This window comes from Hyperoodon ampullatus (genome assembly GCF_949752795.1).
Source record: "Hyperoodon ampullatus genome assembly, chromosome: 20".
NCBI lineage: Eukaryota > Metazoa > Chordata > Mammalia > Artiodactyla > Ziphiidae > Hyperoodon > Hyperoodon ampullatus.
The window spans coordinates 4,365,649-4,391,184 of NC_136933.1; the positions used below are offsets into that span (position 1 = coordinate 4,365,649).

Here is a 25,536-nt window from a genome sequence, read left to right on the forward strand (position 1 = left end):
AGGCTAAGTTGCCCATTATTGGAGAACTAGGACTAGAGAACTTGGATAGCTTCCTGTCAAGCTGTTTCCTTAATTAGCTGATTTTAAAATTTAAACTGAAGCAAGTCCTAAGCACAACTGTTGGTTGAATCTATTTTGTGTATAAACTATGTCAGTGTACAACAAAGTTATTTATAACTACTGATTTCAACACACGATATTTCCTGTTTGTTTCTTATGACACATTCTTAGGGGCAGATTGTATTCTATTTTTGGAGATACAGCATTTGATCTTGAAAAGGCATTTTTGGTTTTAGACTGAAATAGATTGGTTTCTCAGGTTAAATAAATACTCAGGGTTTTTATTTTCATGTATTGCGTTTGGTGGTAGTGACTCATGTAATGTGTCACGGGGTTGGAGTATCCATTTATTGAAACTAATAGTGTTGAGTTTCTATGAGCTATGAATTCTGATCTCTGCCTTCATATTCCAGTTCCAATTTCAATATTATTATTGTGTACGCACACATGCATGCCGGCACATACACACACACACACACACACACACACACACACACACACACACAGGAATACTAAGAACAGCAAACTTCCCTACATACAGACAAGACTTTCTAGGGTATCTGAATTGCTCCTTGGAATTCATTTTTATTCTCTGTAGTCATTGGCAAAGTGTACATTAGGTATTTATAAGGTAATTGTTATTAGACAGGATACTTTTGCTTCTCAGAAGTATTACTGGTTTATTTCTGTGGTAGCATATGCTCGCAGTGGGCAGGGACCAGACCAGCGGAGGCTCTTTTGCGGACTGCGTTGTTTCCCCATGGGGTCAGAATACCTCCCCTCCTCCTTCCTTCTTCCAAGAACTGACATCACTTTCAGAAGGGAGTCATTGCTTGTGAATCAAGACTTTTAAGTGTAGGCTTTCTTCTTTCCACAGGCAGCTCTGTCCTCTGCAGATGCTCTTGGGTGGAGCGCGCGTGTGTGCGTGCGCGCGTGCGTGTGCACGGTGTGTTTGCTTGCAGCGCTTGGATCTGTGCAGCGGTGGCACACTGGCTTTCTACACATCCTTTGTAGAGTGACAGCACGTGTGGAGGGGCTGGCAGCCTGTGAAACAGCTTTTTTCGTCTTCCTCCTCCTCTCAACCTCACTCCCTCCCTAGATCTGGTGACATTACAGAGATAAATGTGCTGGCTAGGAAAACAGCAGAAGGAATTGACTGTCTGCCAAAAATGTGCAGCATGAAGCCAAGCTGGCTGCTCAGGCTTGCTTCCCTGATCTCTTATTGTGTGTGCAGTCTGTGAGCCCAGGGCTTTCCTTGTGGAGCATTACGTCACTGTGTTCTCCACCCTCAGGACACTGCCTTTTCTTTTGACAAGCTACTGTCCTCAGGCTTCAAACTTGTTAAACACTTAAGGCTTTATTTATACTGTTACGGAGGTAATATTGAAGATGAAATATATTAGTGTCTGAAAGAGATTTTATTTTTTTAACATCTTTATTGGAGTATAATTGCTTTACAATTGTGTGTCAGTTTCTGCTTTATAACAAAGTGAATCAGCTGTACATATACATATATCCCCATATCTCCTCCCTCTTGTGTCTCCATCCCACCCGCCCTATCCCACCCCTCTAGGTGGTCACAAAGCACTGAGCTGATCTCCCTGTGCTATGCAGCTGCTTCCCACTAGCTATCTGTTTTACATTTGGTAGTGTATATATGTCCATGCCACTTGCTCACTTTGTCCCAGCTTACCCTTCCCCCTCCTCGTGTCCTCAAGTCCGTTCTCTACATCTGCGTCTTTATTCCTGTCCTGCCCCTAGGTTCTTCAGAACCTTTTTTTTTTTTTTTTTTTTTTTTTAGATTCCATATATATGTGTTAGCATACGGTATTTGTTTTTCTCTTTCTGACTAACTTCACTCTGTATGACAGACTCTGGGTCCATCAACCTCACTACAAATAACTCAGTTTCGTTTCTTTTTATGGCTGAGTAATATTCCGTTGTATATATGTGCCACATCTTCTTTATCCATTCATCTTTCAGTGGACACTTAGGTTGCTTTCATGTCCTGGCTGTTGTAAATAGAGCTGCAGTGAACATTGTGGTACGTGACTCTTCTTGAATTATGGTTGAAAGAGAGATTTTAATTTGATGTAATATCCTCTTGGGCATGTGTGGGCATGTGCTCATGTGTTCTGACAACCTTAGGGTGGTGTAGAGAAGTAAGGTCCTGGTAACTACCTGAAATTATTACATCGCTATAAAAAATCTATTCTTCAGGGCTTCCCTTGGTGGCGCAGTGGTTGAGAATCCGCCTGCCGATTCAGGGGACATGGGTTCGTGCCCCGGTCCAGGAGGATCCTGCATGCTGCGGAGCGGCTGGGCCCGTGAGCCATGGTCGCTGAGCCAGCGCGTCCGGAGCCTGTGCTCTGCAACGGGAGAGGCCACAGCAGTGAGAGACCCGTGTACTGCAAAAAAAAAAAAAAAAATCTATTTTTCAGGAAGAGCGATATCATCTCAAATGATTTTGAAGACAGTTCAGAGATGTACTCATTTTAAACTGTTGATCTTCATTGCAGATAGACATTTCTAGGACAAGTGATTTCATTTACTTCCTGTGTTGAATTAAAGAAGATAATATGAGATCTGGAAGTTTGGGGTTCTTATTTTCAAGACTGCTTATGAACTTGAGTATCTAGACTGTGTAAAATGTGTCAGTGATTTTAGAGAAAAAAATTAGCTTTTTGTTCTTTTCCATAGTTTGGTGAGACTGTTTAAATCAATGTCTAAAGAAAATGGTTTTAGCTATTAATTAAAGATTTATATAGTCCTTTAAAATAATAAGATGAGGTCCTACTTTTTTTTTTTATCATTTTAGGAAAGCATTATTTTAAATAGGTTCATTTGGGTGCCTTTAACCATAGTATTTTCATTGTATTTGTTCCTTATCATGTGTTACCCTGTATTGTAATGTATTTTTAATGTGTATGTTCTGGTTTTACAACTAGATTGTGAGACCCAGAAGCAGGGAACTAGTTTTGTTACACCTTGTTTCTCCAGCATCGAATTTGGTGTCCTTATGCATAATAGATGGTACGGACAATAGTATGTAGAGGTAACACTGAAGATGAGAATTGTGTGAGGTGATTTTACTAGCTGACTGTCTAAGTCAGCTAAGGCTTCCGTTGTAGAATACCGTAGACTGGGTGGCTTAAAAAATAGAAATTTCTTTTCTCACAGTTCTGGAGGCTGAAGTCTGAGATCAAGGTGCCAGCAGGGTTGGTTTCACCTGAGGCCTCTCTCCCTGGCTTGCAGATGGCCACCTTCTTGCTGTGTCTCACATGGCCTTTCCTCTGGGCACACCCCCCTGGTGTCTCTTCCTGCTCTTACAACACACCAGACCTCTAGGATTAGGGACCTCTTGTAACCTCACTTAACTTTACCTCCTTAAGAGTCCTATCTCCAGATACAGGTGTCCCATTGAGGGTTAGGGTTTAACATATGAATCCTGGAGGGATACAGTTCAGTCCAGAACACTGGCCTGAAGATAGATATGCCAAGTTATTAAGGTATGAGATAACACACTTTGCTGTACGCCTGTAACTAACACATCATTGTTAGTCAACTGTACTCCAATATAAAATGAAAAACTAAAAAAAAAAGGTATGAGATAACATACCAGTCAAGACGTAGTCGGAAAAACAGAAACCCTGAGAGAATGCAGGATAGGGCATTGATAAAGCAGATGTTGGAGAACTGAAAAGCACAGTGGGAACACTGAAGATGATAACTTCCATAAGCAGCTACCACTCCTGGGGCTGGGACAACAAAAGGAGGAGATTTGGATTATTAGAACCTAGAAGCTTGGAGGAGGGGCCCCATGGAGCTGGAGTTCAGACCTATGAGGAGGGCCCACTGCCTGGTTGCTTTTAAAAGCTTGGACAGGGCTTCCCTGGTGGCGCAGTGGTTAAGAATCTGCCTGCCAATTCAGGGGACACGGGTTCGAGCCCTGGTCCGGGAAGATCCCACATGGCTCGGAGCAGCTAAGCCTGTGCGCCACAACTACTGAGCCTGTGCTCTAGACCTCGCGAGCCACAGCTCCTGAAGCCTGCGTGCCTAGACCCCTGCAACAAAAGAAGCCACCACAATGAGAAGCCTGCACACCACAACAAAGAGTAGCCCCTACTCGCCCCAACTAGAGAAAGCCCTCGCAGAGCAACGAAGACCCAACACAGCCATAAATAAATAAATAAAATAAATTTATAAAAAATAAAAGCTTGGAGAGGTGCCCCACAGAGTTGGGGTGCAGACCTCCCAAGAGGATAGAGGGTACATTGTCCTGCTGCTGATGAGGCTGATTCTGAGAGGGCTGGAAGAAGCTGAAGACGGCAGATGACTGTTGCTGCTGGGAAAGGACCACTTCTAGGATGGCACTGGCAGGAACAGGAGACAGACCAGAAGGAGCACGTCCACTCTTTTATCTTTACCTTCTGGTCTCCCTCTAGCACCCTGACTGGTGGATCCTAATGGGAAGGCAGCTGAGCAAGGAGAAACGAAGTGTGCGTTCTGAGCCCAGCATCACGAAGCAGCCTAAGGGCGAGATTGGAATTGAGAGACAGCAGCTCTCTAGCTGGCACAGGTACTACTGGTGGGAGTCAGCCTCTCCCAGATTCCGTTGGCGACATGTGTCAGAAATCTTAGAAATGCGCACCCCTGTGACCCAGCAATTCCAGTTCAGGAAATATATCCTAAGGAAGTGATCCCCAAAGTGAGCAAAGATGTATGTACAAGGATATTTGATTACAGCATTGGATATAATAAAACATTAGCAGCATTAAATGTTCATCTATATGGGATTGGTTAAATTATCTTAAAACGTAACGAATGTTATATAGGCATTAGAAAGATGATGTTGATTTAGATTATCGTGGAAATGAATTTAACAAAAAGCAGATTGTACGTCGTGTAATATGAGCCTATTTATGTCTTTTGTTTTAAAAAAAAAAAAAAACACTGTATATATAGGGAAAGCTGAGAACAATGTACATGAAAAGAGGCAGCACAGTACCAGGTTGAAGAGTGGGGCCCCTGAAGCCGGTATGCCTGGGGCTTGTGTAATATCTGGCTCTGCCCCTGTTTATGCCCGAGGATACATTAATCTTTCTAGCGATCTGTTTTCTCATCTGGAGAATGGTGATAATAGTACCTACCCCATAGGGTGGTTGTTAGGTCTAAAAGGGTTAATACCTGTAAAGTATATGTGACAGTGTTTCGGATGCTCAGTAAATGGCAGGTATTGTAGGGGAGGAAGAGAAAGACTAGGGAGAATTTAACTGTCTCTTCTCTCTTTCTTATCTAATTTTTTAAACGAGAATATAATGGTTTTATTATTAGGGTAAACAATAAAGTTTTCTATTAAAACTAAAAACGAGGAAGCTGACAAAGATATAATAAGTATTCTTGTTTACTTCTGGAAGTCCTAGAACCCCAGGGTGCTTCGTAGGTAGGAGAGCATTTCCCACTGCAGCCTCGATGCTGAGGCTGGTCTTCTAACAGCCTCCTTCCCCCTGTGGGGCAGGTTTACTCAGATACCCAGGGACAAGCTTCTGACTGGGCTCCTTGAGTGGGCTCTCTTACCTCTGCCCTGCTCTGTGAAGAGCCAAACTGAAGTTCCCTCACTTTTTTTTTTAAATTACTGAAAAATCGCTCACTTCTGTTTTTCATGTGGAGTGCAAGTTTCAACATCTTTATTGTAGCACGGAAACAGTCTTAGAACTGAGTGTTATACAGTTCTTCAAAGTCCTTTTACCGGCCACCTCTTTATCCACATTCCAGCCTTCCTCCACATTTCTTTCTTTCTTTTTTTTTGTTTTTTGCCGTACGCGGGCCTCTCACTCTTGTGGCCTCTCCCGTTGCAGAGCACAGGCTCCAGATGCGCAGGCTCAGCGACCATGGCTCACGGGCCCAGCCGCTCCGTGGCATGTGGGATCTTCCCGGACGGGGGTACGAACCCGTGTCCCCTGCATCGCAGGTGGACTCTCAACCACTGCGCCACCAGGGAAGCCCCCTCCACATTTCTTGACCCTCTCTCAGTACCCTCTCTTGGTTTCTTAGGCAGACAGTTTGCCTTCCTTGTTTATCAAGACCCTAATGTGCTGTGCTGAAACAGAAGGGCTCTTTACCCTTTTAGTTACATTTAGGAACCTGCTGTGGCTTCTACATTTTTGTTTTCCTTACCCCCTCCTTAATCATTCCCTCAGAGTAGGAAAATGGGGTAAAAGATTCATTTTTTTTTTAACTTAGTTATTTTTGGCCGCACCAGGTGGTTTGCGGGATCTTAGTTCCCTGACCAGGGATTGAACGCAGGCCCATGTCAGTGAAAGCGCCGTGTCTTAACCACTGGACTGCCAGGGAATTCCCAAAGATTGATTGCTTATTGCTGCGAATAATGCTTCTCTTTGAAGAAGGCAGGAGAGGATGACTGGTCAGCTTTAGTTTTAAGTGTGTAAGTGTAAATCCTGCCACACCATATTAGTGGATGGCATCACTGTTTACCAATAATGGAAGCTCAGCCTTTCCCATCTGTAAGGTCTTTCTTTCTTTTAAAAAATTATTTTATCTTTAGGTTGTTTACTTGAGTGACTGAGTTGAAGCTGTTGACTAGAGTTAATACTCTAATTAATAGATTCGGACTATCTACCTGACTGAATAACTTTAATTACTTTACTAGTCATGTATAGCCTTTGACAATGTTTTTTATCTTTGGTAAAATTAGTATATAATGTTTTTTGAAGATCCCTTCCAATTCCGAACACCGGGATTCTGGTAGTAGCAGAACACTACCTGTTCTGCCAGATATGTGTCAGTTATTATTTTTGGTAGGATTTGAGGGAATGATGCTTTTTGCCAATTTGTTTAAGTGCTACTTGTTTTAGACTTTAGTTTGGCCAGAATAAATGCCTAAAATTGCAGTCTCTTAAAAATGTAAGGGAACACAAAAGTCTTGTTGAACATCTTGCTTCGTGTAAACCATCACTTTTGTATGTTTTTAGCATAGAAAATATTCTTTTGCTAATACTGTTATACTCAGGTACCACTAAAGCTTTTTTTTTTAAGTGGTAAATGTGTGTGTGCAGAAAGACTTAAAAACTTAATGCAGTCTTGCAAATAAATACCATATATAGAAAATCTATAAGTCCATGGAAAATTTTAATCACCATGCCTTTTTGGGGGTGTCAAAACAAAACAAACATTTGCCCTGACTTAAAAAGTGGTGGTCATTTAACAAAGGTAAACTTTGAAGGATAGATACAGTTTTGAAAAGGAATATAAGAAGTCAGAGTTTTTAGGTGCTTCTTATGTTTGAGTTACACACCCAATAACTTTATCTCATTTAATCTTCATGATAACTTGAAAGGTAGGTATGTTGTACCGTTTTACACCAAAATGTTAAGTAACTTGGCCAAAGTGATGCCGTATTAGGAGCCCAGTCTGTCCCTAAGCTCTACTGAGTTGATTCTTAGAGGCAGGGATACAAAGGACTTTGAGGGATGGGGTAAAATAACCTGGAGAAAGAGCATTAAGTATGATCTTTGAAGACAAGTGAGTAATTGGAAGTAGAGGAAGATAGTGTGAGAAAGGTAGTTTGGTGTATGGTGGAGGGAATGGAATACCAGCCAGCAGGAGTTGGTATGTGGGGATGTGTTGTGTAAGTTTTGAGCCAGGCGAGTAACTGGGTAAAAAAAAAAGTATTTTAGGGGGATTAATCTGGTAGTAGTGTGCAGAAACACAGTAGAGAGAATCAGTCTGTGTAGAAGATTGTATATGGTGATATGACTGTGAATTAGGGGAGAGCCATAGGTATAGAAAAGAAGCTGAAATAGGAAGGAAAGGCCCACAAAGGAAGGGAGAGGCAGTAATAACTTGGCAGTATCATATTTGGATGAATGAGGAAATTGATACATAGTGATGTATCTGACAAACTGAAAGTGGAGCTTTCAAATAACTGATGAATATGTGAAAGAAAGACAACTCTTTACAGTTTCTTAGCATAGAATTTAAATCCAGCAAATAAGCATATTATCATTTTTGATGTCACCTCTGATTAAGAAATAGAAAATTGTTATAGTATCTTGACAGATGATTGCTTTCTCATCTAAATGTACAGTAATCTGTATACATAGTAAAAGTGTAAATTGAAATTGATCGTTACTGATCTAATTATATCAGTAACATATTTTCTTTCACCAATGATCTTGTTATTGTATCTAATTGTAGAAGTTACTGAATGAACTCATCATAACAAAATAACTCAATTTAGTACCCCTATTAAAGCTTTGTAATAGCTAATGGGTTATGTTGGAACTGATTAAAATTATGCAAGGTTACCTTATTGTAGACTGTAAATAGTAGAAAATGGACTCTTTTCCAGGCCATTCATGTTGTTTTATTATTGTATATCTTTTACAACTGTATGCTTTTGAGGAAAAGATTATCCTAAAAGAATGTTTAATAAGCAGCCACAGAGTACTTAATAGCATATGTGGTGCTGAAGAATCAAAGAGATTAAATCCTACCCAAGTTATGTCTCCCCTGAAGGTTATTGATTCTTGGAGGAAAGGCTTTGAGGAAGTAGCTAATAAACCTATTTGGAGCTAAGCATGATTTTGTTGTTGTTGTTGTTGTTGTTTTCTGGTACACGGGCCTCTCACTGTTGTGGCCTCTCCCATTGCAGAGCACAGGCTCCGGACACGCAGGCTCAGCGGCCATGGCTCATGGGCCCAGCCGCTCTGCGGCATGTGGGATCTTCCCGGACTGGGGCACGAACCCGTGTCCCCTGCATCGGCAGGCGGACTCTCAACCACTGCGCCACCAGGGAAGCCCGATTTTGTTGTATTTTAATTTCAGCGAGTGCTTAGTACATACTGTGTACAGGCACTTAACGAGATGAATTAAGAGGTCTAGGGTGATTTCTGCTTACCTAGGGTTGTCTTTCTGGAAAAGATGAAGGCAGATTGGATTCTAAGCTGTTGGAAAGGATTTGGAAGGAGCATGAGTTCACCCAAGGCCGTTGGTAGTGAAGGAATGAAGAACTGGGTGAAACCGAGAGGAGGACTTGCCTGACTGGAAGAGGGACAGTGTATGTTAGAATGTCCAGCTTTTTCAACAGAGTATAAACGCCTTCCAAGAACGCATTCATTTCCTAAAGTGAACTGTTATGGGCCAGTTTGCTTCTCTTCTAATATTGGAAAAAACGAATTGCGCAAACATCCTCTCAAAAGGCTTGCTTTTGAATTTTTATGTGTGTGTGTAAGTGGTTAATGTGAAAAGTGAAACCAGTTTAGTTGGTTTCTAATTATTTTGTGTGGATTTTGTTTTGTATTTACTGACATTTATAAGTGCTTTAAAAATGTGAGTCCTGATTCTTTGTCTTCTCAAATATTTATGTTACATTACAGTGCTTACCAAACAGTAATATTTACCAGACTTCTTATGCTTTGGATAGTATTTTGAAAAGGTAGCAATATTTGCTTTCCGTGTGCTCTCAGTCACTGAGCAACATTCTGGTTTCCTTCACTATGCCATACCTAAGAATAGTTCAGTTTTCATCTTTTCTAAGCTAAGACTTACCTCCTGTTTATCCTTTGGGTACTTATTATATATAATAGAGCCATTCTTTTAGCTTTATTATACATAACAGTACTTCAGCAGTAGATATTATCAACTAATAAATGATATCTCTGCTGAAAATTATTTAAATTTCAAGTGTGAAATAAATATCCATTGAAGAAAGTTAATTTGCAGTTAAATTTACTTTACTTGATTATAATTGCAGTAGAAGAAACAGGATAAACAAATAGATCTGAACCACTAGAAGAATTCAAAGAGGTAGGTGAGGCCGGTGGTTTCAGGAAAAGTTAAATGTAGGAAGAGAAGTTCATTGGGTAGATTTGAGAGGAGCTTATGGTGGTTCAGAAACTGGCTGGATCACATAGTGGTCAGAAAGAGGTTTCAGCTTGAGACTGGTGATTGATTGATAGACTTTTATTCTTAGACTTGTTTTACAAGAAAATTGTTAAGGCATAAGGGTGAACTATTTTTATGTAATTGGATTAAAAGGTAACCAACTTCGGTGTAGGTACAGTGAGAATAAAATGCCTAATGGTTAAATTTAATAACCATAATTTGTAATTAAAAACGTTTTCATTTTGGGGAGAGTTAAAACTATATTTCTAAGTCTTAACTACTGCACTCAAAGTTAACATAATAAGGGGTTCCACAGGAACAGTTAAAAGATACAGGTTTTCAAGATAAGGACAAATTATAGTAGTTGCTTCTCACCTTTATCGGTTTTGACCTTATTACTTCAATCATCTGACTTGTGAGAATATGAAAAATCATAGCACTTAATTTTTTTGTTCTTTTTTTATTGTAAAATTTACATAAAATTTATTTTAAACAGTACAATTGAGTATATTAAGTGTTTTATTTTAAAAAATATTTATTTATTTGTATATTTATTTATGGCTGCGTTGGGTCTTTGTTGCTGCGCTCGGGCTTTCTTTAGTTGCAGCAAGCGGGGGCTGCTCTTTGTTGCGTTGCGTGAACTTCTCATTGCGGTGGCTTCTCTTCTGGAGCATGGGCTCTAGGCGCGTGGGCTTCAGTAGTTGTGGCATGCGGGCTCAGTAGTTGTGGCTCACGGGCTCTAGAGTGCAGGCTCAGTAGTTGTGGCGCACGGACTTAGTTGCTCTGTGGCATGTGGGATCTTCCTGGACCGGGGATTGAACCTGTGTCCCCTGAATTGGCAGGCAGATTCTTAACCACTGCGCCACCAGTGAATTCCCTTCACAGTGTTTTAAAGCCGTCACTACTATCCATTTCCAGAACTTTTTCATCATCTTAAGTACGTACTCATTAAACAGTGACTCCCCATTCTCCCCTTCTTCCCAGCTTCTGGTAACCTCTATTCTACTTTCTGTCTGTATGAATTTAACCACTCTAGGTACCCCCTATAAGTAGAATCATACAATATTTTTCCTTTTTGTGGTTTTCCACTTGATTTTTAAAAAAATAAGTTGCAACAATTATAGTTGAACATAAAGTTTTTTTAAAAGTTTTTTATATAATATTTTTATAGTGCTTTATAGGTATTTCGTATTTAAGCCTAAGAACGATATGACCATTATTATTGCTTAGTGCATGTTTGAGTATTATAGGGCGTCTTATATGAATTACGTACTTCTTTCATACTCTTAACATTGGCTCTGCTAACTTGTCTCAGTCATTTCTAGTGGTCATAAAACGAGAATTTGTAGCTTTTAAGAAGTCACAAATCTTTATTGCGTGATAGCCTGTGACAGGATCTCTTAGAGGTTTCTGAAATCATAAGTCTAAGTGCAGGGTTTTTTTTCTTGAAAATTCTGGTGGTCACAATTCCAGAATTTATCATTCAGGTCAGTCTTGAAAGAAATAATTGCAACAAAACAGATTCTTGATTATCTTTTATGTCAGTGTTCAAGAACAGAGACAACATAAAGGTGGATTTGAGGTCCTCAGAAGATATTAGAAAATGAAGACAGTGACAGGTATATAGTGGATTAAAAAATTAACATCAAGTCTGGGAAGAATTAAAATTGGACTTTAATAAAGATGGGACTATCTTAGATGATGTATCTCAGTATTTAGAAAATGTCATTATATTTAAGATTGTCTAAATGATTGTGTCCAAAATTTATTTTCTTTCATGGCGTAACCTCGTGTAATAGAGATCATTGGGCAAAATTTTTGCTGTTCTTAATCAAAGTTATTTCCAAAAACTCAAGTCAGAATGCTACTCAATCATCTGTCTACTAATGGGAGCATCTACTGTGTATTTGGCTCCGTGCTGCCATCCAGTGATTATTGTGGAGATCTCAACGTGGTGCTTAAGGCAGCCTAGGGCAACCCATGACACGGGGTACAATTTAAGTGCCTCCTGCCACAAATCTCCGCCTACTTTTGAGAAATTGAATGGCAGTAGGTTGCTGTGACAGAAATCTTACTTAGTTATTGAGGCCGTGAAATCACTTGGTGAGATTACTTTGAAACAGTAGAGCATTTTTATATTATTAAGATTATTATTGAGCTGTGCATAGCTTTATCAGGCTCATAACCAACTCTTAGTTCTTTCTAAGATACTGTTTTTCTTATTATTACAGTTTTTCAAGGTACTTTGATTAATGTATTGAACAGCACTTCTCAAATGCATATTACATGCTGGGCACTGTTCTTAGTACTAGGAATACAGTCCTCAACAAACAGAAATCAGAGCCTTCATGGAGTTTATATTTAGTGGGGGACAAATGATAAGATACACATACACACACAATATTTTAATTAGTGAAAAGGGTTAAGGAGAAAAAATAAAGCAAGGCAGGGGATTATGAATTATTGTAGCTGGTGAGTTGCTTTGAAGTGTTGGAGTGGCCACAGAAAGCCTTACTGAGAAGGTGACTTTTGCGTAGAGATCCGAAGGATCTAGGGAAGAGCATTCCAGATAGAAGGAAAGCAAATGCAAAGGCCTGGAACAGTTGACTTGTAAAGAAAGAGCAAGCAAGGAGGCTGGAGTAGAAAGTGAGAGGGAGAGAGCAATAGGAGATTAGGTCAGAGAGGCCACTGTGGGCTTGTGTGCCGGGGTACAGGTCCCATGGGGCCTTTAAGCTGGAAGTGCTTGGGCTGGATGGAGAGTTTGGCGCACCAAGCGACTGCTCTGATTTACCTTCTAACAGGCTCACTTTGGCTTCTGTGTTTAACGGTGTGTAAAGTCATTTGCTACAATTTTTTTTCTTGTTTTATTAGTTGTAGGAGTAGGTTTACTTTATATAGATATGAGAACAATCAGATATAAGGACTACGTTTGGACAGTTCTGGGAACGGTGATTATATTGCGTATCGTGTATCTCTGTGCATATTTTAAAAGACTTTACTCGTGGATTATCAGTTGTTCTTATTCTATCTTTGTGATACAGGATAATTGAAATCAGCTGGTAGAGTTTTACTTGGAAAATGTTATGAATATCACTACCCCAGTACATTTCAGGTTCAAATCTTACAGTTAACACAATGTAGTGTTAGCTTTTCTCACTGATTTTCATGCTCAGTGATATTTTGGGAATGAGAATGATCTGGAGTTGTAATTTTTTACGCAGTTCACGATATGGTTAGGCATATGCTAAAACAGATCACACAGTTAACTGATAAGCAGTTCTATTTGATCAACACAGAAAACCTCAGATTTATTTTGTAACCTAGATGATTTATTTAAACCACTTTTTTGCTTCTAGTTCATCAGCTGAAATGACTCATCCTCAGAGTACTGTTACTCTTTCCCAAATTGCACTTAAAAAATGCCCTGAAAATAATTTTTTTAAAAACCCCTGAAATTATCAGTTAGTTAAAATATCACGATCACTGTTGGTAATAGTATTTCTTTTTTTTTTTTTTTTTTTTTTTTTTTTTTTTTTTTTTTTTTTGTGGTATGCGGGCCTCTCACTGTTGTGGCCTCTCCCGTTGCGGAGCACAGGCTCCGGATGCGCAGGCTCAGCAGCCATGGCTCACGGGCCCAGCCGCTCCGCGGCATATGGGATCCTCCCAGACCGGGGCACGAACCCGCATCCCCTGCATCGGCAGGCGGACTCTCAACCACTGCGCCACCAGGGAGGCCCGTAATAGTATTTCTTTATGGATTCAGTTTTGTTTTGGTAGCTGAAATATTTATTATTTTTATGCTTGGTCCTATGATGTCAAAGAATAAAATCTTCAGTGTACAGTGTTTAGTTCAAGGAAATTATGGCTGTACTGCCATGTGTTACTGAAAAGTATCTGTCTGTATAAAATTTGAGTCTGTTTGGACCAATGTCTTTAATTGACTTAACAAATTGCTTTCCAGCCTGTCTTATTTTCACACTGTAAATACCAATACTGTTTACACTTTTTATTGCTGATAATAATCAAATTGTTTTGTGTAGGGAGTAGGCAAGGTCTAAGACTGTGGTCGTTTGATAAGTACCAGAATAACTGAGTTACACTGCCTGCACAGCTCCAGGTTAACCATGCAGCCAGTATGTCTAAATCACTGCTCACCCCTTTCCTCCAACTTTAATGAAAGACTTGAATGAACTCAGTTATTTTGTTTGAGGTAGACAAAATCTAGTAATATGGAGCAGTGATCATATATTAAAAATATTAACGGCAGAAATATTACAGGGAACATACAGGAACATATGGGGATAGTTTTGGTAAAGATTTGTTAGGTATGATTTTAAGTAACATTTCTGCAATTAAGAACTGTTTATTGTCTGGTTCTCGATGACAAAGATATATGCTTGAAGACACAGATTACTGCATAGTTTTACTTTTTTAAGACTATATTTCCTATACTGAAGAATAACAATTTGTTTTTCAGACTTCCTCTTTTCTTCATCCTTGCAAGTTTGCTTCCTTAAGTATGATCTAATCTATCCCTCAGAAGTAGCAGCAGATTAACTTAATATCTGTTAATTATGTTAACTAAATTTGAATTATGATACAGTTCCTGCTCTGCCCTGTAGCTTCTTATTGTAACATAGGTTTCTCCAGCTCCAAGATTGCAGGTTGATATATAGGATTCTTTATCTGAACCCAGCTTTGTTTCTTTTTTAGCCAGACTGCTGAAGTGATACACTGCACTTTATGTGAAAGTGGAACCACCAGTCTACCAGTAGCAGATCCTTACATTGGACTGTGTCCATATCTTCCTAGTGGAGCTACTTTTCCATACTCTTATCCCTATTTTAAAAAGAGGGTGGGTAGGGAGAGACCCAAGAAGACAAGTTGATACACAGTCCTTGATCTTTACCACTTCTCAGATGATTGTTGTTCTCTTATTGAACAAGTTCTGACATGAAGTTCTTCCCACCATGAGCTCTGATTGTGTGTGTGTGTGCGGGCAGGTGGTGAGGAGAGCTGTCATTTACCAATATTCTTTTCTCTAAAACTTAAAAAAGTTTTTGCAAAACTTTCCTGTCTTGGGCACAGCCATCATTTTTGCTGAGTTGAACACATGTATATGATTCTTCTAAGATCATGCTTCCCCAGCTTTTTGACTTCTTTTATTGTCTTCAATTTTACTTTCTTCTGCTTTCAACTGGAATGTAAAACTCTTTGAAAGTGGGAGCTTTGTCTTTCTCACCATTGTACCCTCAATTGTCTAGAATAGTGTTTACTAAATGTTAAAGAATTCATGCACATTTGCATTTGGGGTTTTCTTTATTAGCAAGAACTTCATACGTAGGAAATCAGAAACTCTTAACACTCTTCTGCTAACCACAATCTTTAGTCTTTCTACTTTTCTGTTTCTTTTACTTTCTACTGGACCTTTATTTCCATTTGATCAGGATTCCTATGGGTCCTTAACTCAGACTTTCAGTTTGTCAGGCCCTGTTCTGCTTATGATGTCCAGCCTTAACTTTGTGGCCCACTATTGTAGAAATATTTATATTTGCATTCTGGGGAATTCCCACCCTTTAGCTTATCTTGTCAATCTACAGTTCTCAGATTTTGTGAGTCCAAGGCTTCAGAGGTGTTAAGGAAAGTTGTACAACTGTCTTGATCGGAAATACTACAAATTGATTCTCTCCTACCTTAGCTTTGTGGTTAGGGCTGATTGACAGTTTTATTTTCCATCACGAAGTGATTCCCTGTCACTTTCCACACAGATTTTCAGACTTTTCTGCTCTCTGTAAATGCCCAAACCCATACCTATCTACTTCTCTTTAAGCAAAAACATAGCCTCTATTTTAGTGAAAATATAGAGGCCACTTTGCAGGGATTCCATCAGCTTTTCTCTTCTGTATTTCAAATTTATTCTATGTTAATACATACTTTGCTGATTCTGTCTTGCCTGAGGAATGTGTGTCCATTTCCATTTTGATAGGAGGTTTTTCTGTTGTTGTTATCTCTGTTCTTAAACCCAGCCAGTCTCACCTCTCAGTTTTCTCTGTCAGTTATCACTTTCTCATGGTCTGTCTAGCCAATCCCTGTCCCACTTGTAGCAGGTCATTTTATTTCCTATTTTCCAGAAATAATGAGGCTATTGAAAGTGAGCATCCTGGACTTTTCCCTGTTCCCACCATTCCACCTACAAGCAGTATGCATCTACACCATTCTGTCTGCGAAGGCCAGTCCCTTTACCGATGCTTACAAATCCATCCTCTTTTCTAAGCCAGTGTTTTCCAATAGAACTTTGTGTAATGATGAAATAGTTCTATATTTTTGCTGTCCAGAACTGTAGTCAGTAGCCACATGTGACTCTTGGGCAATTTAAATGTAGCTAGTATGACTGAGGGATTAAATTAGTTTAATTTTACATTTAAATAGCCACATGTTGTAGTGCCTGCCATGTTGAACAGGGTAGCTCTAATCCTTACTACATAATATGTTCCTGTTATTTCTTGTTTCTTGAATCTCTTGGACCATGTGTGTCTTCTCTTCCACATTTAAATAGGTTTAGTCTTTCTCATTTGAAATAACTAGAACACACCAAAACCCTTTGTCATTTCCTTTTAGCTGTCTCCTGTCTACTCTCTGTCCCTGCATGGCAGCTTGTTGGTTCCGATGACTTCAGTTCTTATCCTGTCATTGAGAAGGGCTCTCTCTTAGTGAGGTCTCCAGCTATTTCTCAGTTGTAGAATGCAGTAGTTACTTTATCTTCCCAACACTGATTTTTGATTGCTCTCTGCTTCTTGAAATTCTTGTGTCAGCACTTTTCTTGGTTCTGTTTTGCCTTGGTCCTTTCTGGCCTGCTTTTCCTCTGATGCTTCTAAATGTTGCTGCTCTTCTATCCCGACTTTGTCTCACTTCTCTGCTCCCCTCCTCTTACTGTCTACACCCCTTCCACCCACTCCACTTACCTCCACCCTCTCACTGGGCATTGTTAGTTATCACCTGCACGCTCATGTCTTTTGAATCTATCTCTAGCCTCTTTTCTAAGTTCCAAACTTCACTGTCTAAATCACCATCGGTATTTCTTTCAGAATATTCCAGAGGTACCACAGTCCTCCTCAATAGATGTTCATAATTAAATTTAACTTTCTAATTAAAATATATATTCAGAAAAGTACACAGATTGTAAGTGTATGCCTTAATTCCTAATTAAGATCCATGAAACCATCATCCAGGTCAAGAAAAGTAACATTATTTATACCTCAGAAGTCCCTCTCCAATTCATTACCTCTTTCTTTCTCCCTAAAGGTAATCACAGTCACTATCCTGACTTATAATAATATAGAACTATTTTTGAACTTTATATAAATAAAATGATATATTATGTATTCTTCTGAGTCTGTTCTTTCATTCGCTGTTGTTTGTGATGTGTTGTTGACTGTAATTTATTTTCATTACTGTCTAATGTTCTACTGTATGGATATAGCATAATTTATTTGTGTAACCATTCATTGATAGTCATTTGGGTAGTTTTTATTTGAGTGGATTTTGGTGTTATGAGTAATGGTGCCCTGCTTGCTTTTGTGTATGCTTTATTATATATGGTGTGTATGTACTTCGTTCGGGTATATAGCCAGGGGTGGAAGTGCAGGATCATATGGTGTGCTGTGTTTATTTTTAGTAGTTTTCAGAGTGGTTTTGTCAATTTATATTCCTGTCAGCAGTGTAAGAGAGTTTCTTTTGTTCCACTTTCTTACCAATACTTACTATTGCCAGTCTTCATAATTTTAGCCATCCTTGAAGATCTGCTTCCTTGATGGCTAGTGAGATTGAGCATCTTTTCTTATGTTTATTGGCCACTTGTATATTACATATGTATTTGCTGTTGTAAAGTACCTGTTGAAGTCTTCTGTCCGTCTTTTCCTTATTGACATGTAAGAGTTCTTTGTATATACAGTACTGGATATAAACATTTGTTGGTTAAATGTGAGTTAATATCTTCCATTCTGTGGCTTGCCTCTTCACTTCTTCAATGGTGTCTTTCTAGTCTTGTGTCCTTCTTACTGTGTTCCCTACCCCAAATCAATTAGCCAGCAGTTCCTGCCAGTTATACCTTTAAGTACCTCTTTTGTCTCTTCTCCAGTCCTTTCATCAGTGCCTTAATGCAGGCCCTTGTTACTCAGGGCCTGGATCATAGATCATATCCCTTCCCATCCACTTCCAACCACGTACAGAGTGACTTTTCTAAACTTCAAATCTTACTCATATCATTCCTCTGTTAAAATCTTCTTGTGGCACTTAGAGGCTACAGCATAAAGCTTAAGCCTCATGACCTTGCTTCTGCCTTCTTTAGAGGTTACTTCAAGTTTCTACTCCTGGATGAAGTCTTTCCCGACTTTAGTCCCTGGTTCCTTTTCATATTTCTTTTTAAAGAAAGGATGTGGTTGTCTTTACCACAGGCACAGTTGTTAAGACAGCTTCCTGCTGTTCATCTCTCATTTCATCTCTTGGCTGAGCAGTACTGTTAGTTTTGCTTGTGTTGGACATTTTTACGTTGATGTACCATCCAACTCTCTGACTAGTCTATTTCCTTTTCAGGCTTTTTCCTCTGCCAGTCCCTTAAATTTTGATGTTCTGACCTTGGCTTTCTTCTTTCCACCTGTTCTCCATGGGAGAACTCATCAACTCTGATGGCCTTACTGCCATTTTGTATGTGCAGTCAGCCCTCAAGGTATCTGCAGGGTCTGGGTTCCAGATTCAACTGATTAAGATCCACAGTTGGTTGAATTCAAGGATGTGGAACCTGCAGATATGGAGGGCTGACTGTCTATGACTTCCAGATTTTTATTTCCAGACCACCTTTTCTCTTGAACTCCAGATCCATGGGCATTGCCCCTTTGATGTTTCTTAGGCATTTTAACCTCATTATGTCCCAAACTAAGCTCATACCTCCCAACTCCCAACTCCCAACTCCCATATCCAATTCTGTATGATTCTATATTTTCTTTGAACATCCCCTTCAGGTATGCCTGCCTGTCAAATACCTCTGTGAAGCCTTTCCCTGATACCACTTTTCCCTACTTGATCACTTCTTCCTTTCTTTCCCTATCATGGTACCTGCAAACATCTGTTCTCCCCTGTAGCCTAAAAGCATCTTGAGGGGTTTGTATCACTGTCCTGCACAGTGCTTAGCGTAAGTAGTTGAGAGGTGAATGAGAGAGAGAACCTGCAACTAAACACACCTGAAAGCAGATTCATCATCCCTTTGCTTTCCTCCTGGTTTTCTTCTTTAAAATGACTCACCTTTCACAGTTGATGACATCACCATCTTTTCAGTTAAGTTAGTCAAGTTTAATTCCTTTTCTATCACTTCCACAACTAGCTGGTTTCTGAGTCCATAGCTGTGTTTTCCTATTCCTTTCCCTTAGCTTTGGTTCAGGTTCTTATCCTGTCTTCACCAGACCATTGCAATCACTGTTTAAATGTTCTACCTATCTTTAGGTTTTCCCCAGTTTGTCTTTGTTATTGCTACTGGAATTATTTTTGTCAAATACAGTTGATCATCTCTTGGTTCAGTAACCTGTTCGTCTTTTCTTCAGGATAAAGTCCAACTTCTTTATAAGACATTCAGTGGCAATCTTAAAGAACCGGTCTAGTCTTCCTCCCTCCGCTCATCACGGAAGCCATATCCTTTAAGCACTAGCCTTGGCAGACTGCAAACCGAAGTTCACCTTGTTTATACTACCTGTATTGCCTTTCTCTCCATCCAGCGTTGTGGAGGAACCTAGAGACCTAGGTTTAAACCTGCTTTTAACAATTACTATCTGTTGTCCTTGGACAAGCTTCTTAAGATACCATAACACACATGTATTAAGTACTGGCACTTAATATGTGTCATCTTCCTCGTTCAGCCCTTCTCCTCCAAGCCACAGTCGGAATTTATCTTTCCCATTTGTACAGAGCTCTTACTGTTACCTTTCATTATGCTTATTAAACATCTTATTTTTCTCCTACATCACATGCCTTTTAAGGGCTGATACTGTGATTTCTTGTGCTTATTTAATTCAGTTGGATTTTTCAATCTTAGGTAATGGATTTGCTTTGCCTAATCCACACTATATCATTTAGTTTCTAAGTGACCAACATGATTGGGATATGATTTTTTGGACCAAACTTGTCACTATGGGGACAGTTTGTAAAGGCCCAGCCAAAGCAGCTTGGTAAAAACTCACCTACTTTGTTGGAAATTTAGGAGGGGGATACATTTGTCCTAAAGTTATACGTAACTCTCGAAGGAATTTACAACTGTAATTGTAATGTCTTTATATTTATACTAAAAAAAAGCCCCAGTACCTGAGTGAATTGTGTTTTTCTTTACAGCCAGTTGCTGAACCAATCCCCATCTGTAGTTTCTGTCTTGGTACAAAAGACCAAAACCGAGAAAAGAAGCCAGAGGAACTAATCTCCTGTGCAGACTGCGGCAACAGTGGTATGTAGCCCTTGTGTCCTTGTGACAGGTGCCCTCAGGCGAGAGGATGTTTGACTGGAGTTTGTACCCTTGGTCCTTAAGAAAGGAACATTTTAATTTGATTCTGGTTTTAGGTACCTGAGATGAGCTTCTAGATGAGGGAGGGATTTAAATGTATAGTTGAAATGTTTTATTCAGTTAAGTTAAATCAGGCCTCAGCTGTGATTGTTGTTTTTATAAAAAGCTTTCCATAGACTTATTTTTTTCTGTTGGTCTTTATCTTTCACTATCAAACATCTGTTCAAATCACAGCAATCAGTTAGAAGTTATTGCTGGTTTCTTTAATAATCACTACTTATCTTTCTTGATTTATGCCTCAGGCTTCATGAATAGAACCAGGATGATAACAGATTTGTTTTTCTTGATAGAAACTTACATATGTCACATTGGGAAATAGAGCATTGACACTGCAATTTAGTGAGCTGTGTGAAACTCTGGGCTCTAAAAAAGGTTTTGCAAAGAGTCTCCTAATTTGTCAATTCCAGAGATAGTCTTGGTCTGCATTTTAAGAACTTACGAGGCTTTGCAGTATCTTTAATCATTGGCTTAATAGTCAGTGTTTTATACCAGTGACAAATAGGATTTAGTCCAGAAAGCAGAAAACACACTACATACTTCAAGGGGAGAGGAATTTAATACCAGAATCAGGTTTTTGTGAGATCGTTGGAAGGGCTGAAGAGGCAAGCTCTGGACTGGGCCTCAAGGGCTGATTCCTGGGGCGTTGCAGAACTGGCCCACCAGGGAGCCACTGCATCTGCCTCCGTCTGGAAGAGGTGGAAGTGGGAAGTACTGCAGAACCGTTGAGTTCTGTAGCTGGTGCTGAAATGCTGAATTTGGCCATCGTCACAACTGCTTCTGGATAGCCATGAAGGTGGAGAGTAGACACTGGCGTTTTCATAACTTTTCATTAGAAAACAGTATCAGGAAGAAGATGGTCTTTGCTTCATTACTACCTTTCAGAAATCACTCAAACACATCCCATTGGTAGAATTTAATTCATATCTAGAGCCTAACTGCAAGAGAGTCTGGGAAGTATAGTCTTCAGCTTTTCGGTTTTTATGTATAGAAGGCATTAGAAGGAGGTGGGAAGAGATCTTGAGTAGTGGTGACCATATCCAGCATAATACCACAAACCAAAATGAATTCTGGGTGGGTTTCACCGTTACATATAAACCATAAAATCATACAAGTTAGACAAAAATATAGTGACATGTCATACAATACAGTGATTTCCAAACTATTTTAGTAATGGAACCCTTAAGAAATCTTATGAGAACTCAAATATATAAAACAGATAAAAATGAATCTGCCTTAGGTGAGGTAGGAATGAAATGGGAGCAGGGAGAGGGTTGTGTTGTAGCCCTGCCTTCCAAGAAGCATTATATTTGAGGTGGTCTCGGAGTTTCTGTAAGATAGGGAAGAGCGTACTTTGAAAATCTTACTGTAGAGGGGACTTTTAAAGACCTAGTAAGATAAATAACTATTAGTTACCATTGCTATAGAAATAAATTACTACAAAACTTAGCAGCTAAAAACAACAACAAACATTGTTTATTTCATGTTGTTTCTTTGGGTCAGGAATTAGGGAGTGGCTTATCGAGGTGGTTTTGATTTGGGATCTTTCATGAGGTTGCAATTAAGATCGCAGGTCCTGTGCCTGTGTCATCTGAAGGCTTTCATGGTGACTCATTTACCTGGCTGGCAAGTTAATGCTGCCTGTTGACAGGAAGCCTCAGCTTTTTGCCCTGTGGACCTTCCCATAGGGCTAAATGAGTGTCCACAGGTGGCGGCTGATTCCCCCAAGCAGGTATCTGAGAGAAAGAGCAAGGTGGAATTGGCAGCATCTCTTATACTTACCTTAGAAGTCATGCTGTCATTTCAGCAGTATCCTGTTTGGTGTGGGAGAGAACTACACAAGGGTGTGAACTGGTGTTATTGCCAGGAGGGCTGCTTGGAGCTTGGCTCTCAGAATAACCAAGGAAGAAAGTATGGACATGGTCAAGTGTACGAAATTTGGTATTTTTCAAATTGAGAACTAAAATACCCCAAATTTTAAAAAGCAAGAATTGTTTGAGAAAAATAATTGCATTAAATATGGCAAGGGGCCAAAAGCTCTGAAGTATAGAGCGTGTGCTTACATTTCTAAACGTGAAGTCTGGGGGCAGAGCCTATGAATAGGCAGTTCACACGAGAGGAAGTTAAGAGTTGAGCGTGTGAAAAACGTTCTACCCAAATAATAATAGGAGCACACACCAAAGCAGCAGCGAAGTGTTATTTTATAGCTTTTATAGAGCTCGAAAGATAAGAGAGCCCAAACTGGAGCTGATAAAATTGCGGTGAAATATTTGTGGTTTGCTGGTGGCACTGGGTATTATATCATAGGATTTGAAGCATATTTTGGCAGAGCAAGTCTACCTCTCAAGCTATAACAATGTTTATTTCATCTCACTCACCAACTCCTCTTTCAGGAATTTATTCTCAGGAATTAACTTAAAAGAAGGAAAGAATCTATCATCATGAAATAATTCACTTTAGTGATCTAATACTGTTATGGGTAAAATTGTCTAAATATTTGCAACAGGGAAATGGTCAGGTAGGTTATAGTGTGTCAAGTCAGTGGAATATAATCAGTTTAAGGAACGTAAATATAAAGTTTGCTTGAATAAAATAATGAAGAAAAGCAAAACAAAGCCATATATATTCTATAATTAAAACCATGCAAGGGCTTTAGTTAGTTTACAAAGGAAGAGTAGGACACGAAAGTGGCTGTTCTAGGACGATGAGATTATGGGTGAGGTTTTTTACACCTCTTCCATTTTCCTTGGATGTTAGTGATGTTTTGATGATAAATTTCTTATCATCTCTGAAAAGAGAAAATTATTTAGGGATAGAAGAGAGAGGGGAGAAGATAATTTAACCAACCCTTTCTCTCACTGAAAAAAATGAACATAACCAGTTTTTAGAGGAAAGGGATAAATCTTTTCAGAGTTAAGAGCAAATTGGCTACCCTAAGTTTTTGAGAATCAAACTGATACTAACTTTTGGGAGAAGAAACATTTTTTTCTGTTACTATTAATTTTAATCACAGTAGAAGTATTGCTTAGGTTTTAGTTTTAGCTTGAGTGCCTTAAATCATGAGCACATAACTCACATTTATTTATTTATTTATTCATGCATGCATGCATGCATGCATGCAAACATGCATGCAAACAGTACACGGGCCTCTCACTGTTGTGGCCTCTCCCGTTGCGGAGCACAGGCTCCGGATGCGCAAGCTCAGCGGCCATGGCTCAGGGGCCCAGCCTCTCTGCGGCATGTGGGATCTTCCCGGACCAGGGCACGAACCCACGTCCCCTGCATCGGCAAGCTGACTCTCAGCCACTGCGCCACCAGGGAAGCTCCATAACTCACTTCTAAATGATGGCATTTTAAAAATATATTTTTTAGTTATAAAAGTAACTCATGTTATTGTTTTAAAAATGAGAGCACAGAAGGGTATAAAGTAAAATGTAAAATCCTTTTCCTGCCAAATATTCATAGCTCTGTATCCTAGGATGTTACAGTTGTAAACAGTTTTTGTGTTACTCTTCCAGAAATGTCCCAGGCATGTTTTGTATTCGTATGCATGGGAACACGTGTACACACATAATGCTTTAATTAATGCAGGCTTAATAAAAGTTTGGAGTTTGTCAAGTTTTTTATAATCAAATTGGGGAGGGTGATGTATTTAGCACGCATAAAACTGAATTGAGTGCGCAGTCCTGATGAGGCGTGTGTGGCAAGCTTCCAGGGGCTTCTTGTTTTCCTTGATGTTTTGATTTAAGAAAATTGCCTTTTTCTACCTCATTCCTTTAATACAGTTACAAAATGATTCTTCATTGTTGCGTTTGCGAACTTTCCCCTTATTAGGTCATCCATCCTGTTTAAAGTTTTCCCCCGAGCTAACGGTTAGAGTGAAGGCCTTACGGTGGCAGTGCATCGAGTGTAAAACGTGCAGCTCCTGTCGAGATCAAGGCAAAAATGCAGTGAGTATCTTCATCTTCCAATGTGAATATTTCATTTAGAAGTAGAATGTACAACTGGCATTTTCCTCTAAGTATGGTTGGTTATTTTCAGTCACTTGGTCCAGCAGAATTTAGAAGAGTAGCTCCTTCAAGTTACACATCATTAGTTTAGAATACTTGCTCGTTGACACTTGGATGATTCCTAGGTAGTTTCTAAAGCACCTTAATTGTATGTTTGCAGAGAGACTAGCTACTTAAAAGAAATACTCGTGGGCTTCCCTGGTGGCCCAGTGGTTGAGAGTCCGCCTGCCTATGCAGGGGACACGGATTCGTGCCCTGGTCTGGGAAGATCCCACATGCCGTGCAGCGGCTGGGCCAGTGAGCCATGGCCGCTGAGCCTGCACATCCGGAGCCTGTGCTCCGCAACGGGAGAGGCCACAACAGTGAGAGGCCGGCATAACACAAAAAAAAAAAAAAAAAAAAAACCTCGTGAAATTTGTTTGAGTAATATGGAGGTATTCATTTAGGGATGGTCAGTTATATTAATTACAGTCATCCGTTTCTCTTCTTTTATTAAAACAGACTAAAGTTAGCTTTTATCTGGCTACTGGATAAACTTAAAAGTAATGAAACTTTAGTTCTTTATTAAAGATGGATGAAGCAAAACTTTTTTTGTTAGCAAAGCTAACTCAGGCTGTCCATTTACTCAACTAATACAAATTAAGGGAACTTGTATTATTATGGTAAGTCATCTTCTTTATGGAAAGGAGCTTCCTAGGTTTCATGAAGTCATGATCCTGACATGTTTCACAAGGTTGAACCGAACTGTTCTTTCTCTCCTTTAGGATAACATGCTCTTTTGTGATTCCTGTGACCGAGGTTTTCACATGGAGTGTTGTGATCCGCCACTCACCCGGATGCCAAAAGGTAAGAAATACTTTCTGAAATCAGTCTGGCAATATAAAGGGGCATGTTAGTGAAAGCGCTTTTTAATCTGGTTTGTTAAGATGAGAGAATAGTTTGCATCTTTCTATTTGTTGTTGT

At 39.5% G+C, this 25,536-nt stretch overlaps 1 protein-coding gene across 2 annotated transcripts in view; it reads left to right on the forward strand.

Moving 5' to 3' along the window:
• KAT6A (lysine acetyltransferase 6A) overlaps positions 1–25,536 on the forward strand; it is a gene marked incomplete at both ends in the record, with an annotated part of 105,386 nt that overhangs the window by 33,031 nt on the left and 46,819 nt on the right. For both annotated transcript variants that reach the window (XM_079726737.1, XM_079726738.1), the window contains 3 exons: positions 20,341–20,449; positions 24,398–24,513; positions 25,338–25,419. In XM_079726737.1, coding sequence (XP_079582863.1) covers positions 20,341–20,449; positions 24,398–24,513; positions 25,338–25,419 — 307 coding nt within the window. The remainder of the gene's footprint in view (positions 1–20,340; positions 20,450–24,397; positions 24,514–25,337; positions 25,420–25,536) is intronic.